The sequence below is a fragment of the Muntiacus reevesi genome, chromosome 21 (genome assembly GCF_963930625.1).
Source record: "Muntiacus reevesi chromosome 21, mMunRee1.1, whole genome shotgun sequence".
Taxonomy (NCBI): domain Eukaryota; kingdom Metazoa; phylum Chordata; class Mammalia; order Artiodactyla; family Cervidae; genus Muntiacus; species Muntiacus reevesi.
Genome location: NC_089269.1, coordinates 50,571,462 through 50,587,495, shown reverse-complemented (window position 1 = coordinate 50,587,495; position 16,034 = coordinate 50,571,462). Strand labels below are relative to the sequence as shown.

Below are 16,034 nucleotides of genomic sequence, written 5' to 3'. Positions count from 1 at the left end.
GACGTGCATGTGAAGTTACTCAGTTATGTCCAACTCTTTGCGACCATGGACTGTAACCCACCAGGCTCCTCTGTCCAGGGATTCTCCAGGAAAGAATACTGGAGTGGGTTGCCACGTCCTTCTCCAGGGGATCTTCCCGACCCAGGAGTCGAACTGGCATCTCCTACATTGCAGGCAAATTCTTTACCACTGAGTCATTAGGAAAGCCAGAACTCCTAAAATCCTTTTAATTTCCTGACTGATAGGAACATCTTCTGCCAAATATTTGGTCTTAGTCCCTGGGTCATGACACAAGAGCTCTGAAGATCCTTGGAATCTCTGGAGTGGGAAGACTGTCATCTTGTGTTTGATGAGACATCAGGGGAGAACAGACGGGGGAAAGTGAGCTAATCAAAGGCTGATGATTTCATCAATGAAGCCTCTGTTATGACACTCCCGTGACAACTCCTACATGATGGACCTCATTTCTGTACTGTAGTGGTTATCACATTCGCCTCACAACTCCTACACAACAAGGTCTGGAAAACTTCCAGGCTGGTGGACACATCCAGGCCCTAGACAACAGAATCGGGACCCTTTGGGACATGGCCCTACATACCTCTCCATCTTCCTGTTCATCTGTATCCTTTATAATATCCTTTATAGAAAACCAGCAAAGGTAAATACAAGTTTCCCCAAGTTTTGTGAGCTATTCTAGGAAGTTAAAAAAGCAGGAGAAGGGTTTGCAGGAGCCTCTGACTCGAGTTAATCTTAGAGGATATCAACCCTGAATACTCATTGGAAGGACTGATGCTGATGCTGAAGCTCCAACACTTTGGCCACCTGATGTAAAGAACTGACTCATTGAAAAAGACCCTGATGCTGGGAAAGATTGAAGGCAGGAGAAGGGGGTGATAGAGGAAGAGATGGTTGGATGACATCATCGACCCAATGGACATGAGTTTGAGCAAACTCCAGGAGATCGTGAAGGACAGGGAAGCCTGGCGTGCTGCTGTCCAACGGGTTGCAGAGTCGGACATGACTGAGCAACTGAACAACAACGGACTCTGTAGTCAAGTCAGACAGTGCTAGGGCCCAGTACTTATGACTCAAGTCTAAAGTGAGGGCAGTCTTGTGGGACTGAGCCCTTAAGCCTATGGAATCTGACGCTAAGGACCAGAGTGAGCATTAGAATTGAATTTAATTATAACATATAAAGTCAGTGTCCGCAGAGTTAGAAAGTGTTTGGTGTGGTTTTTCTGGATACAAATTCTTGGCTGATTCCTTCCTTGAGAATCTTAAATATGTCACTCCATTTCCTTCTGGCAGGATGAAAAGTCAGAGGATGCTCTAATTTTCTTTCTTGTTAGCCGTGGCTTTCTTTTTGCTTGTGCCCAAGTGACTTTTTGCTTTACTAGAATGGATCTTAGTCTTGATCTCTCTAGGTCAATATTCTTAGGCACATGCTGTATTTGTTCAAATTTAGTTTCAAACCTGCTGTGTCAAAAAAGCTGTCTTGAACTAGCTTTTCTCATTTCCCTTCCCTTGCTCTGGTTTTCTTCTTCAGAGGCCCCAACTAACTAGTTAGTCAATTCTCTTCACCTGCATCATTTGGCACTTGTCCTCAAATTCTGTCTGTCTCTTTTGTCATTTCCTTTTAATGCTCGGAATTATCCTCTTTTTTTTTTTTTTTTGCTTTCTGTTTCTCTTCAGTCTCTCCTGTGCTGCCTCTGGTTCACTCTTCATTTCTGAAACAACTTTTTCTTTTATGTCTTATTCTTTCCTGAGCAGTCACCTGATTTCTGGAGTTTTAAAAAATTCTGATCTATGCCAGTTGTTCATGACTTGCATCATTTTCTTAAGGGCCTCTCAGCTTGTTTTGAAATAGTAGGTCACTGGTGTGTGGTCATTGTCCATGCGGGCGTTGCTCGTCCCTTCGTCCTCTTTTTTCTAATAATAACTGTGTGTGGGATTTGACCCTGCCTGACACTGCCTGTTGCTCCTTTTGATGCATGAGCCTGGCTTCCTGGGCGGGTTTGATCTCCTCCCCCACTTAGGTCTGGACCTTCTCATCCTCCTGTCTCTGTGTCCCTGCCCTGTTTAATCTTTATTCCACCCCCAGTCATTCCTCCTTGGTGTGGGATTCAGTCATCAAAGGCAGCCTTGTCGGTCAGTTTGAAGAGTCCATAGGGACCAGATCCTGCAAGTCTTCCAATCCAGGAACAACCCTCATCATTATTCTCTTAACACCATGATGTGTCCATTTCAGTTACCTACTCAGCTTTTAAACTGTCCCTGCAACGATTTTTACCAAGTGACCGCCTCTTCTGAATGAATTGCATTTTCTGGATCAGTTCAGTTCAGTTCAGTCACTCAGTCGTGTCCAACTCTTTGCAACCCCATGAATCGCAGCACGCCGGGCCTCCCTGTCCATCACCAACTCCCGGAGTCTACCCAAACCCATGCCCATCGAGTCGGGGATGCCATCCAGCCACCTCATCCTCTGTTGTCCCCTTCTCCTCCTGCCCCCAACCCCTCCCAGCATCAGAGTCTTTTCCAATGAGTCAACTCTTTGCATGAGGTGGTCAAAGTATGGGAGTTTCAGCTTCAGCATTAGTCCTTCCAATGAACACCCGGGACTGATCTCCTTTAGGATGGACTGGTTGGATCTCCTTGCAGCCCAAGGGACTCTCAAGAGTCTTCTGCAACACCACAGTTCAAAAGCATCAATTTTTCGGTGCTCAGCTTTCTTCACAGTACAACTCTCACATTCATACATAACCACTGGAAAAACCATAGCCTTGACCAGACGGACCTTTGTTGGCAAAGTAATGTCTCTGCTTTTTAATATACCTCTAAACAAACACATCCCCTAGAGGCTAGGTTTTAGATGCCATCTTTCTTGATGGTGTTAACTCTCATTTCATGAAATTTTCCACTCTCTCCTCAACCACTGAGATTTCCCCTCGACTCTAAAAACACGGGAGCCTTTCAAACCATCAACACGCTATCCTTTAGCTGACAGGCTCCCCCTCACGGTTAAACTCTCTGCCTTCCCAGGCCTCCAGGAGGCTTCTGTCTCTACCACTCCAAAGAAACTGCTCATCGAAGTAAAAGTGAAAGTGCAAGTCACTCAGTAGTGCCTGATTCTTTGCAACCCCAGGGACTGTAGCCAGTCAGGTTCCTCTGTCCATGGGATTTCCCAGGCAAGAATACTGAAGCAGGTTGCCATTCCTTTCTACAGGGCATCTTCCCAACCCAGGGATTGAACCCAGGTCTCCCGCAATGCAGGCAGATTCTTTACTGTCTGAGTCACTAGGAATGCCCAAGATCGGGCCCAAACCATCTTATCAAATGTCAAATCCAATCACTCTCATGTCCTATTCTTACTCAGTCCCTCAAAAGCAACTCTTCTCTGGTAGCTCAGCTAGTAAATGATCCGCCTGCAATAAAGGGGACCCCGGTTAGATTACTGGGTAGGAAGATCCCCTGGAGAAGGGATAGGCTACCCACTCCAGTACTCTTGGGTTTCCTTGGTGGTTCAGATGGTAAGGAATCTGCCTGCAATGTGAGAGACTTGGGTTCCATTCCTGGGTTGGGAAGATCACCTGGAGGAGGGCATGGCAACCCACTCCAGTATTCTTGCCTGGAGAATTGCCATGGACAAAGGAGCCTGGTGGGCTACAGTCCCTGGGGTCACAAAGAGTCAAGACACAACTGAATGACTAAGCACAGCACAGAAGCAACTCAAACATGGAGACCCTCCCCTTGAAACAAGGTGTGATCTTAGGTGTTCTGCCTACTCTAGCTACACTCCGCCAACCTAAACAAAGAGGGACATTGAATCACCAGAAGCTGAGCTTATGCAGAAATAGCAGAAGAATTGCAATTCTGATGTCTTTTTTCCCCCCTCTCTTCTCTCTTGGTTGGGAGGCATGTGGGATCTTAGTTCCCCAACCAGGGATCAAACCTGTGCCCCCTGCATTGGAAGTGCTGAGTCTAAACCACTGGACCACGAGGGAAGTTCCAAGAATTGCAGTTCTAGACATACCAACTGTAGTAAGCTGTAAGTGAGTCGTTGGAGGGTTTGGGGTTAGCTGGATTTATGGGTAAGGGTCAGAAAGGCGGGGGAACTCAATCAGAATCCAAGCAAGTGCACTGGCTTGAGGAAGGGGAGAGACTCTTGGTGGAGGTTCATCAGTCAACAGATCAGTTTCAGTTTTCTGTAAATGCCCGATCAGTAGGACCTCTGTCCTTAAGTTTCATTTTCCTGAGGATTCGTGCATGAGTTTCTCCACTGCATATCCTCTCACAACTTTCTCTCTAAGATCCTGTATCCAGTCCCAGGGTTTTCAATGCCACCTGTACTCAAACTCACCAGCGCAGAGAATCCGTCCTGCGTTGCAGACATACAGATTTATCTGCCTCCCTAACATCTCGACTTGGAAATCAGCAAGATTCTTCAAACCTAATATGGTCAAAATCTGATTTACTTTTCCTCCACAATACGGGATATGATGAAACTAATGCTAAGCTATTTTCCACATTGATTATCACTGGCCAGATCTAAATTACCATTAATCTCTTGCCTATGGAAAAAGTCTCCTTACTGATGTCCCTGATTTTACACTTGTCCCCTGTAATCCAGTCTTCAGATAACACAAATGACAAAACAACAACAACAAAAAAAATCCACACAAAAAAAACAAAACAGGTCTTCAGATAACATAGATTATATTTTTCTAAATGCCTATCAACCATTCACACCCTGTTCAAAAGCTTTCAACTGAACTTACTTAGGAAAAAATGCTAGCTCTTTAGTGGTTTCAGAGGTAAAGAATCCGCCTGCAATGCGGGAGCCCTGGGTTTGATCCCTGTGTCAGGCAGATCCCCTGGAGGAGGAAATGGCAACCAACTCCGGTATTCTTGCCTGGAGAACCCCATGGACAGAGGAGCCTGGCGGGCTACAGTCCATGGGGCCGCAAAGAACTGAACGTGACTAAGCGACTTGCAGTTCGCTTAGTGGTTATTAGGTCCCAAACCACCTGGCTCCTGCTTTACCTCCCCGACCTGAAGCCCTAAGGACATCAGGTGCAAGTGTCTCATTACTGTTCCTCTGACACACCAGGCTTTGCCTTAGGACCTGTTGTTTTTTCCGGGAGGGTTCTGTTCCCCCATACCTAAGCCAGCTCAAAAGTTATTGCCGGGGTAAATTCTCCCTAACCACCTGGTCTCAGGAGAAATAACAATAACCTCAGATATGCAGATGCAGATCTGTCATAGGCACCCTTATGGCAGAAAGCGAAGAGGAATTAAAAAGCCTTTTGATGAAGGTAAAAGAGGAGAAAGAAAGAGCAGCTTTAAAACTCAACATTCAAAAAACAAAGATCATGGCATCTGGTCCCATCACTTCATGGCAAATAGATGGGGAAACAGTGGAAACAGTGACAGACTTTATATTCTTGGACTCCAAAATCACTGTAGATTGCAGCCATGAAATTAAAAGACACTTGTTCCTTGGAAGTAAAGCTATGACAAACCTAGACAACATATTAAAAACCAGAGACATTACTATGCCTACAAAGGTCCATCCAGTCAAAGCTATGGTTTTTCCAGCAGTCACGTATGGATGTGAGAGTTGGATCATAAAGAAGGCTGAGTGCTGAAGAACTGATGCCTTCAAACTGTGGTGCTGGAGGAGACCCTTGAGAATCCCTTGGACTGCAAGGAGATCAAACCAGTCAATCGTAAAGGAAATCAGACCTGAGTATTCATTGGAAGGACTGATGTTGAAGGTGAAGCTCTAATACTTTGGCCAACTGATGCAAAAAGCCAACTCACTGGAAAAGACTCTGATGTTGGGAAAGAGTGAAGGCAGGAGGAGAAAGAGATGACAGAGGATGAGATGGTTGGAGGGCATCACCGACTCACTGGACATGAGTTTGAGCAGACTCTGGGAGATGCTGCAGTCCATGGAGTCACAAACAGATACAACTGAGCAACTGAACAACCACCACCTGGTCCTCTCTGTGTCTCTCATGAGTGCGTGTGTGCTAACTTGCTCTGACTCTTTGCAACCCTATGGACTGTAACCTGCAGGCTCCCTTGTTCATGGGATGCCCCAGGCAAGAATACTGAAATGGGTTGCCATACCCTCCTCCAACAGATCCTGACTCAGGGATGGGATGCAGGTGAGTTCTTTACCACTCCCGCCCCTGGAAGCCCTGGGCCTCTGTCGTATCACCCTGTTTCACAGAACTGTTTGTCTATTTGTTTCTCCCCCTAGCTTGTGAACAAGTTCCGTAGCAACTGGAGTCATGATGTCTTACTCACCACCCCCTTCCCAGCAACTAGGACACACAGTCGGGGCTTAAATATATTGATTGGTTTGACCCAGTAAAACTGTGGACTCTGGCAAAAAAACAGAAACAATCACAACAACCTCTCCCTGAAACAGCTGAGTCCACAGTCAAAGAAGAATGATGGTGTGTGCAAACACACTGAAGGGAGAAGGTACGAGGCATACTCATCGCAGAACGTCCTGGAATACGGCCAGGCACCCTTAAGCAAATCACAGTATCACTGCACCCCATTTTCATCTTCTTAACAAAATGACTATTCAACCTCTAGCCAGCCTAAATTCCACGGTGCATTAACATCTGCATTAACCTTGGGAGAGTGATATAGCCCCGTGTCACTCTGATGATCTGGTGATAATGAAGGTGGGAAGAGAGAAGGAAAAGATGAAACCAAAGGCCTTGAGAACAACTGAGTTTAAAGAGCCTCTGTCTCCCTTTCAGAAACATTAAAGAAAGTGTTACTCGTGAGTTGTGTGACTCTGCAATTCCATGGGCTATAACCCTCCAGGCTCCATGGGATTCTCCAAGCAAGAATACGGAATTGGGTAGCCATTCCCTTCTCCAGAGAATCTTCCCAACTCAGGGACTGGACCTGGGTCTCCCACACTGCAGGCAGACTCTTTATCGTCTGAGTCACCAGGGCAGCCCCTTGGAACATGCTTAGGTGTTCAACTCTTTTTTTTTTTAAGATGTTCAACTTCTTGGCATCTCAGTTCTCTCCTTTGTGTGAGAGGATCAACAATCCGTTGCACACTTTCAGGGTTACTGTTGTGACCAAAGAATATGCTACATGTGAAGACAGACCACAGGGCTAGAAAACCCATGGTCAGACAAAGTCTCATACTAATTAGAAAATGCCGATAATAGTAATAAGTTATGTTTTCAAGAAGCCAGAAGAATCATAAGAAAAAAATTACTTTGGCAAAGGCCAGATTTTTGAGTAAACTTGTGCAAAAGTGGGGATTGGAAGGAACCATGTACTTTTAACTTCTCTTTATAGTCTGTTATTCCCTCATGATTAATCCTCTAGAAAAGAGTTTACTGAGAAGGTCGGTGTGACGAGAATGATGGGAGGAAAAGCCATAGAGAAGCCAAAGAGAAAAGCTAAGGTCTGAGTGGGAGGAGGGCAGCTAAGAAATCCCAGCTTCCCAGGGACCTCCCTTTTGGGGTTCAGTGGTTAAGATTCCAACACTTCCACTGCAAGGGGCAACTAAGATTCTATATACTGCAAGGCATGGCCAAAAACATTTAAAAAATATTTTTAAGTTAAAAAAAAATCCTGCATATGTATACCTGTGGCTGATTCATGTTGATGTTCGGCAGAAACCAACAATATTCTGTAAAGCAATTATCCTTCAATTAAAAAAAAAATCCTGGCTTCCTTTAGAGGCTGGGCAGGTTACTTAACTGACTGTAAAACCCTCTGTACAATGATGGCACTGCTCCTGAAAATAAATCAGCAATATCCCTAGAGCTGAAATTCCTACAGCAGAATGGAATAAGAGAAGACATATTACATGTCAGAGGAAGAATTACTGACACCTGGGTTTGAGGGAAAAAGAGGAAATGGGATGCCTGTGGTTATCTGACCCTTTCTCCACGCCAAGGTTTCTTCTTGCAGCCTCGGAATGGAGGCCAAAAGCAAACCAAACACCCTTTAGTTGTTTTAGCTACAAGCACCGTCAGGGATTCGGAGCGACCACCCCTTTGAAATAAGCTGGTTAAGAGAGGGCTCAGAACTGGGAATACAGGGTGGAAGACGGCCAGGGAGGGCGCTGGTCCCTTGGAGCAGCCCATGGCCACTGCTCACCTCTGCCCTTCCACCCCTAGCTCTCATGTGACTTTGAGTTTTTCCTCCTTTCCTTGGATCACTATCCTATTGCCTAACCCAAAACCTGGACCTTTCTCCTTATCATACCCAGACTTGTGGCACAAACTCACTGAAAGAAAGGCAATGCATAGTGAACCTTAAATAGTGAACCTCTTAAGTACATCATTTATTTATCTCAGGTTATCATTAATTGTGGGCTTCCCAGGTGGCTCAGTGGTGAAGAACCCGCCTGCAGATACAGGACATGCAGGAGATGCGGTTTTGATCCCTGGGTTGGGAAGATCCCTTGGAAGACGAAATGGCAAACCACTCCAATATTCTTGCCTGAAAAATCCCAAGGACAGAGGAGCCTGGCGGATTACAGTCCATGGGGTTTCAAAGAGTCAGACACGACTGAGTGACTGAACATGCACACATCATTAACTGTATCAGAGACAACCTGAATTACTATGATTGCCCCCTCCCAAACCTCCTTCACTTTATCACCTGTCATCAGATACATTAGGATGGAGAGAGAGAGGGAAACTCTATCCATTTTTCTGTTTTGTTTAAACTGTCTAAGAACTTTCCCAAGAATCACATGTTGGATCTTATTACTGTAATCTTGAGACCAAGCTAAATAATTAAAGTCTAGGGTGAGAACAGAGAAGAAATCAGAACTGTTGGGGACTTCCCTCAGGATCTAGCAGTTAAGACTCTGCTAGCTTCCACTTCCCTGGTGGCTCAGTTGGTAAGACCTGGGTTCGATCCCTTGGTTGGAAAGATTCCCTGGAGCAGGGCATAGCAACCCACTGCAGAATTCTTGCTTAGAGAATCCCCATGGACAGCGGAGTTTGGCAGGCTGCAGTCCACGGGGTCGCAAAGAGCTGGACACGACTGAGCGACTAGGCTTAGCACAGCACAGCTTCCACTTCAGGGGGACACAGGTTCGATCCCTGGTCAGGGAACTCAGATCCGACAAGCCACACAATAAGGCTCAAAAAAGCAAAGAAGGAAAAGAAAAAGAAAGCAGAACTGACTGTGATCCTAGTCAACTAATTATCATCTAATTGTCTTTTTTTCTTTTTTGGCCATATCATAGGGCATGTGGTATCTAGTTCCCTGACCAAGAATCAAACCCATGCTTTCTGCATCAGAAGCTCGAAGCCTTAACCACTGGACTGCCAGGAACATGCCTACCAATTAATTTTTAAGAAAAACATCTGACTAAAAGACGGCATTTTATGGAATTATTTTTTAAATTGGGATAATAACTTTCTTCTTCCCTGTGGCATTTTGTTCTAAGAAGTAATATAACGTAGCCAATGCCTGAACTATTATTAAAAAATATACATTTCTCTTGATACTATAAACAAAAGGAGCACAAGGAAACAAAACGATGCTCTAGAAAACAAAAAATCAAAGGGAAGTATGTGAAGATGTGAAGAAGGGTCAAGAATCCAACAGGAGCAGGAAAGAGACAGAAGATGCAACAGACACTCCAGGTTTATTCCTTTTCCCTGACAATCTGCCCTGCTGCTTTCATTTCTTTCTTTCTTTCTTCTTCTTCTTTTTTTTTTTTTTTTGCTTTCTTCCCTTCCAGGATTATCTTTGTGCACAGGGTCATCATTTTTCAGACTGAATGTCTCCTAGAATTTCAGTGCTACAAACTGAGATGGCGGGGAGAGGGAAATATTTATTTTTTTTATTTTTTGGAAATGTTTATTTTAAAAACATACAATGAAATACAGGAACCAATTCCTTTTAGACTCACCAAACGCTGGTGCGCTAGAAATAGCAACTGGCTGCTGTTTCATGACAGGGGGAAGTGCAGAGGGGAGCTGATATCCTTGGAGCTTCAGCTTGATGAGTTTCATAGCAATGGAAAACTCCACTTGATCCATCCTGCCATCATTATTCATATCAGCGAGCGCCCTGCAGAACAACAGCATGGGCTCAGAATGACTGTGACCTTAAAAGAACCTTTCCCAAACCACCAGCCCCACCCACACGAAAACTAAAGCATCAGCTCCCTTGGTCCCAGAGAAAACAAAACAAAACTTGTTTACCAAGCTGTAGGGAAAAAACTGAATAGGTTTTACATAACTATGAATTATGTTTTACTGTGTTAGTCTTTACTTATATGCATGCATTAGTTATATGATACACAAGGTAATTTTCAGTCTGAATGTCAGGACATATAAAATGTTCTCAATTGGATAGTGGTGATGGTTACACAACTCTGAATAGACTAAACACTGAACTGTACATTTTAAAACTGTGAATTTTGTTATATAAATTATGTGACAATGAAGCTATTACAGGGGAAACAAAGGTATTTGGAAACAAGAGTTTATTTCTAGATTCTTGATTTGATTGCATCAACTCCTCTGTGGGGTTCTACAAATCTCACACGGGCATGTGACATGCTACACTCTATTATAATGTAATACTGGCATACTTTTAAAGCTGTGAAAATTAATTAAATGAGCTTACAAACAGTATCTGAAAGTGGCATCCAAACATAAATGGTCAAGTGCAACTTTCAATAAGCTGTTATATAAAGTATTTTTTCTCAATGAAGAGTAACCGAACGGAAGAACAGAGTTTGCACTTGCAACCGGAAACTACATTTTGGCAAACTGAAACTGCCTGTGACTTAATCTCTTCTGCACAAAACACAGTCCTTCGGACTTCATTTGTTGAAGTCTAGATACCAAAGGCCTAAAGATTTATTTTTTCAAACTTGTCTTAACAAAATTTTTATTTGAAACTTCAAATGTTAAGACCAGTTACTCCAATTAAAATGCTTAATCCTTAGCCGTCTTTTAAATGAGCCACATACAGACTGTGTCCACAAAAGAAAATTACGTTACGTAGAAAATAACCCTACATGGCTGGAGTTGATGCAAAGTAGTAAAACATGAGGCACAGAGAAAAGTGTCATAAAAAGATTACAAACCTTTAAAAATGCTAAAAATTCTAAAAGTCAACACTATCTTTCGGGAAAATTTGTAAAGGTCATAAAATCATAAAGGAAACACTATGGCCACAGGAACCATTCTTCTGCCTCAGATAGGAGCTCCCCTGCCAGCAATGAGCCCTCCAGCAAACCGCACCATGAAACCTGAATTTCTCTCACTGCTAACGGGCTTCAGCATCACTTGCCATGTTTCTTGAGCATTTGGACTCACGCTTCTATGAATTGCTCATTCACATCCTTTGCCAAGCTTTCTGATGGATTGCACGTCTTTTCCTTGTCAGTTTAAAAGAGCTCATTGTACATTACATATCAACTGTTTATCTGTCAGTTTCTGAAAGAATTTTTTAACTTTGTCCATTTTGTATAATTCTTCAGCATACAGGAATTCTACATCTTTATACATGTAAAATACTTCTTTGATCACATAGCTTTCTTTTCTAAGATTGTATTGCTTTATTACATTTGAACCTTTAAACCGACTGTAACTGAACTGAACTGCACTGCATATATGTGTGGTATGTTACCCCAGGGTTCAACCAGATTTCCATCAGATAGATGGATACTTAACTTTCCCAGCAATATTTAGGAACCAATCCATCCTTTTCTCACTGAAGCAGGAAAAAATTTTTGTGGTTTATTGAATGCTTACATGAAATGAGATCTATTTCTGGATTATCTACTCTGAATAATTTCCAGGTCAACGTGACAATAATCTGATTGCACTGACTCCGGTATCTGGCAAGGCTTATTTAAAAAAAAAAAACTTGTGTTGATGTTTGGAAGAAACCAACACAAACCTTTCAATTAAAAAAAAATAAATAAATTAAAAAAAAAAAAGAAACTTGTTGGATGAACCTAGAGATTGTCATACTGAGTGAAGTAAGTCAGAGAAAGACTAATATCACATGACATTGTTTATATGTGGAATCTTAAAAAAAAAAAAAAAAAACTAACAAGAACAAGAGTAAAATGAACTCATCTACAAAAGAGAAATAGAGTTACAGATGTGGAAAACAAACATATGGTTACCAGGGGGTAAGGCAGGGAGATATAAATTGGAAGACTGGGGTCGACATATACACACCACTGTAGATAAAACGGATAACTAACAAGGACCTACAGTATAGCACAGGGAACTCTACACAACACCCTGAAATGCCTACGTGGGAAAAGAACCTAAAGCAGAGTAGACACGTGTACGTATAACTGATTCACTTCACTATCCAGCAGAAGCTAACACAACAGTGTAAATCCCAATAAAAAAGCTTTTAAAACTTGCTTGGCTATTTAGACACTTCTTTTTCCCTATGAACTTTAAGATAATTTATATATTCTACAAACAACTCTCTTGAAATCCAAGATGAAACTGCATTAGATATACTAATTTTTATAGAATTGACATATTTATGATAGTTTGTCCAAAGAAAACAGTACATTCAGTTCTCCTAATGTTTCCTTTAAGAAGATTACATCACTTTCTCCATGTAAGTAATTACTATTCTCGTTAAATGGGGTCTTGAATTTTATCATTTCTGTCACTCAAACAGAACATGTTCTTCATTTCCATATTTAGATGCTTATTTCAAGCACAGAGACAAATTTTGCTTTTAATAATCATTTCTGCTGGCTGATCAATCGTACCAAACTTCTGTGAAACTTACACAAGCACCTAACCAGCAAGAGTTAGCTTTCGTTTCCTATAATTATACCATTCCTCTCTTTCACTGTTCTTACTATCTCCACCAGATTACTAAGTGAGCATTCCAGCTTAGTTCTGAGTTTAAGTTAGATGGCTGCAGTGTTTCACTGTTTAGTGTAATATTTGGTACTGATTTTTAGAAAGTAACCTGACATATTTAAGCGGTTCCCTTTTCTACTTATTAGAAATGCTTGCCATACATTTTATCAAATGTCTAATCAGCATCTGAAGACCTGATCACACACATCTTCTTTTTCCTTTTATCTGCTGATACAATATGGACCCCCCTGGTGGCTCAGATGATAAAGAATCAGCCTGCAATTCGAGACCTGGGTTCACTCCTTAGGTCGGGAAGATCTCCTGGAGAAGGGAATGGCTACCCACTTCAGTATTCTTGCCTGGAGAATTCCATGGACAGAGGAGCCTGGCAGGGCACAGTCCATGGGGTTGAAAAGAGTTGGACACTACTGAGCGAAATAATGTTGAGGGAATTCCTTGACCTTGAACTAATCTTGCACTCCTGGCATAAATTCAAGTTGGTCATAGTTTTTGTACATTGTAGAATTCCATTTGCTAAGACTTTGTTTTCATTTTTCTGTGTCTATGATCATAATCGAGATTGGTCTCTTTGTTGCTTTATTTTTAGTCTGTTTTTCAGGTTTCATAAAGTAAGTTGAGTCAATAAAATGAAACGGTGAGCTTTCTTTCACCAATTTTTCTTTTCTTGGTGACACTGTGCAGCATGTGGGATCATAGTTCCCTGACCAGGGATCGAACCCGTTGCCTTGCCCCACAGTACAAGCATGGAGTCTTAACCCCTAGAAGGCCACAGAAGTCACTCAAATATTTTTTAAGAGACATTCAGGTATTTCAAATGGTTTTCATGGATATAATAAAGGGTCCCAACAATCAATACTGACATGCATACTTTACAAAAAAACAAACAGGCAGATAGATTCCCACTTTCTATTCCCCACACTACTGCTCCCAAAACACATTTTCTAGAGAGAAACAAAAATATCTAGTGTGGGATAATGAGTGGGTTAGGGGAAAAAGACTTTCTAGTAATGACATAATTAGTAAAAGCCTCAATGGGAGAGGAGATGAAACATGTAATGCTCAGATTCTAAACATCCACTAAAATCCCAAAACATTTGCAACAATTTTGTGTGATCTTTTTTAAAAACTTCTGCTCAACTAACATAACATAGCTGTTGGGATTCCTCGGTAGTAAAAATTCAAAGGTCTTTTTAGAATTATAGCAGTTACTCCTACAAAGCTCAACTCTCTCCAATCCCTCCTAAGACACTAGAAAAGAGTTAGACTTCTATTTCTCAAATTTTCTCTGCAAAAAATGATTTCAGCTATGCTATATACTTCATCTCCTGTGTGTGTGTGCATGCTCAATCACTTAGTCTGACTCTTTGCGACCCCATGGACTGTAGCCCGCCAGACTCCTCTGTCCACGGAATTCTCCAGGCAAGAATGCTGGAGTGGGTTGTCATGCCCTCCTCCAGGGGACCTTCCTGCAGCAGGGATCGAACCCCTATCTCCTGCATTGGCAGGTGGATTCTTTACCACTGAGCCACCTGGGAAGCCCACTCAGTTCTAATAATGACCCCAGAAGACTAACTAAAAGTCTGAGAAACCTGAAACTAAATTCACACAACTTCCAAAGTTAAAAAAAAGTATGATAAAAAATATTTTTTAATAAAAAGTAAGTGAAACAATATTTATGACTCTTGAATACAAACTGATCTTAAACATGATGTTTAGTCTGATATTAAAATCCATATATAACAACAGGCATGGTGGAGATGAGGAAAGGTCCACAAGTATACTGAATACCAAGGGTAAGCTTTTTGTTCAATTTGTTCAAATAAACCACACATTGCTCTTATATCCTATGGGAAACAGTGTTTCAATTTCAAGCAGAGGAAAATCTGGCAACACCTGCAGAACTATGTATGGATTTACTCTTTGATGCAGCAATTCAATCCTATGAATTTACCCTGAAGGTACACCTCCAACAATACAAAAACACATGCTTTAGCTCATTCTTCGCTGCATTATTTGTAACTGTAAAATATTAGAAATAACCCAAATGCAGAAAACATAGGAGATTGGTTGAATAAACCATGGTATACCATTCACAATAAGTATTACATAACTGTAAAAAGAAAATAAAGATCTCTATGCAATGGTATGAGTGATTTCTAGGATATGCTGTTAAGTGAGAAAAGGAAAGAACAAAAGAACATTTATAGGAGGTTACTTTCAAAGTAGAAGGAAGAGGAAATAATTTAAATTCACATACATATTAGGGACACATTTTTTTCCCACAGAAATAAACAACGAAAGGATAATAAGCTTTTGGAACCTTGTTAATGTGTTACATATTCAAAAAATAAAATTAAGTCCACAAAGATGAGAGCAGATCCCTGAACTGAATAAAAACTAAACCAAATAAACCTGGGGTCGGCAGGGGGTGGATAAACAGGGAGATTGGGACTGACATATATCTACTACCACGTATAAAACAGATAACTAATAAAGGCCTGCTGAATAGCACAGAGAACTCTACTCCATACTCTGTAATGACCTATATGGGAACAGAATCTTAAAAAGAGTGGATGTATGTTTATATATTAGCTGGTTCACTTTGCTGTATAGCAGAACTAACAAAGCACTGCAAATCAACCATATTTCAACAAAAGTTAATTAAGAACAAAACAACAACAACAACAAAGAAAAACACAAATAAACCGAGTAGCATTTTGAATGAGTACGTGTCCACATAGAAGGAAAAAAACGTATTCAAGTAACTTCTAAACACAGCACTTCACACATCCTCAGTCTGTAAACAAAAGAACTGTGAGGTAACCTTGAATGCCACTGAATAGGTCTGGGGTTTGCGGTGGACAGGCGTGTAGCCCTTCTGAAACTTAAGCTTGTCTGTATCACAGGATTCAGGGGAAAGAAGGGCCTGTCTTTGCTCCATCTCATTCACTGCATCAGACAGTTCCTTTAGGAGGCCACCTCACCCACAAAGGCTCATCGCGGGCTGCTCACCTCCCCCATCCAGATTAATCTGGTCCAGTCATTCACCATCTCTTTGTTTATTCACCCAACAACAAAACAATTTTTTGGCTTTGCAGCACAGCTTGCGGGATCTCAGTTCCCCAACCAGGGACTGAACTCAGG

The 16,034-nt window shown here is 41.9% G+C and overlaps 1 protein-coding gene across 10 annotated transcripts in view; it reads right to left on the bottom strand.

The window, feature by feature from the left end:
• ITSN1 (intersectin 1) overlaps positions 1-16,034 on the bottom strand; it is a 252,839-nt gene that overhangs the window by 152,565 nt on the left and 84,240 nt on the right. For all 10 annotated transcript variants that reach the window (XM_065913505.1, XM_065913504.1, XM_065913506.1 and 7 more), the window contains one exon: positions 9,923-10,083. In XM_065913505.1, coding sequence (XP_065769577.1) covers positions 9,923-10,083 — 161 coding nt within the window. The remainder of the gene's footprint in view (positions 1-9,922; positions 10,084-16,034) is intronic.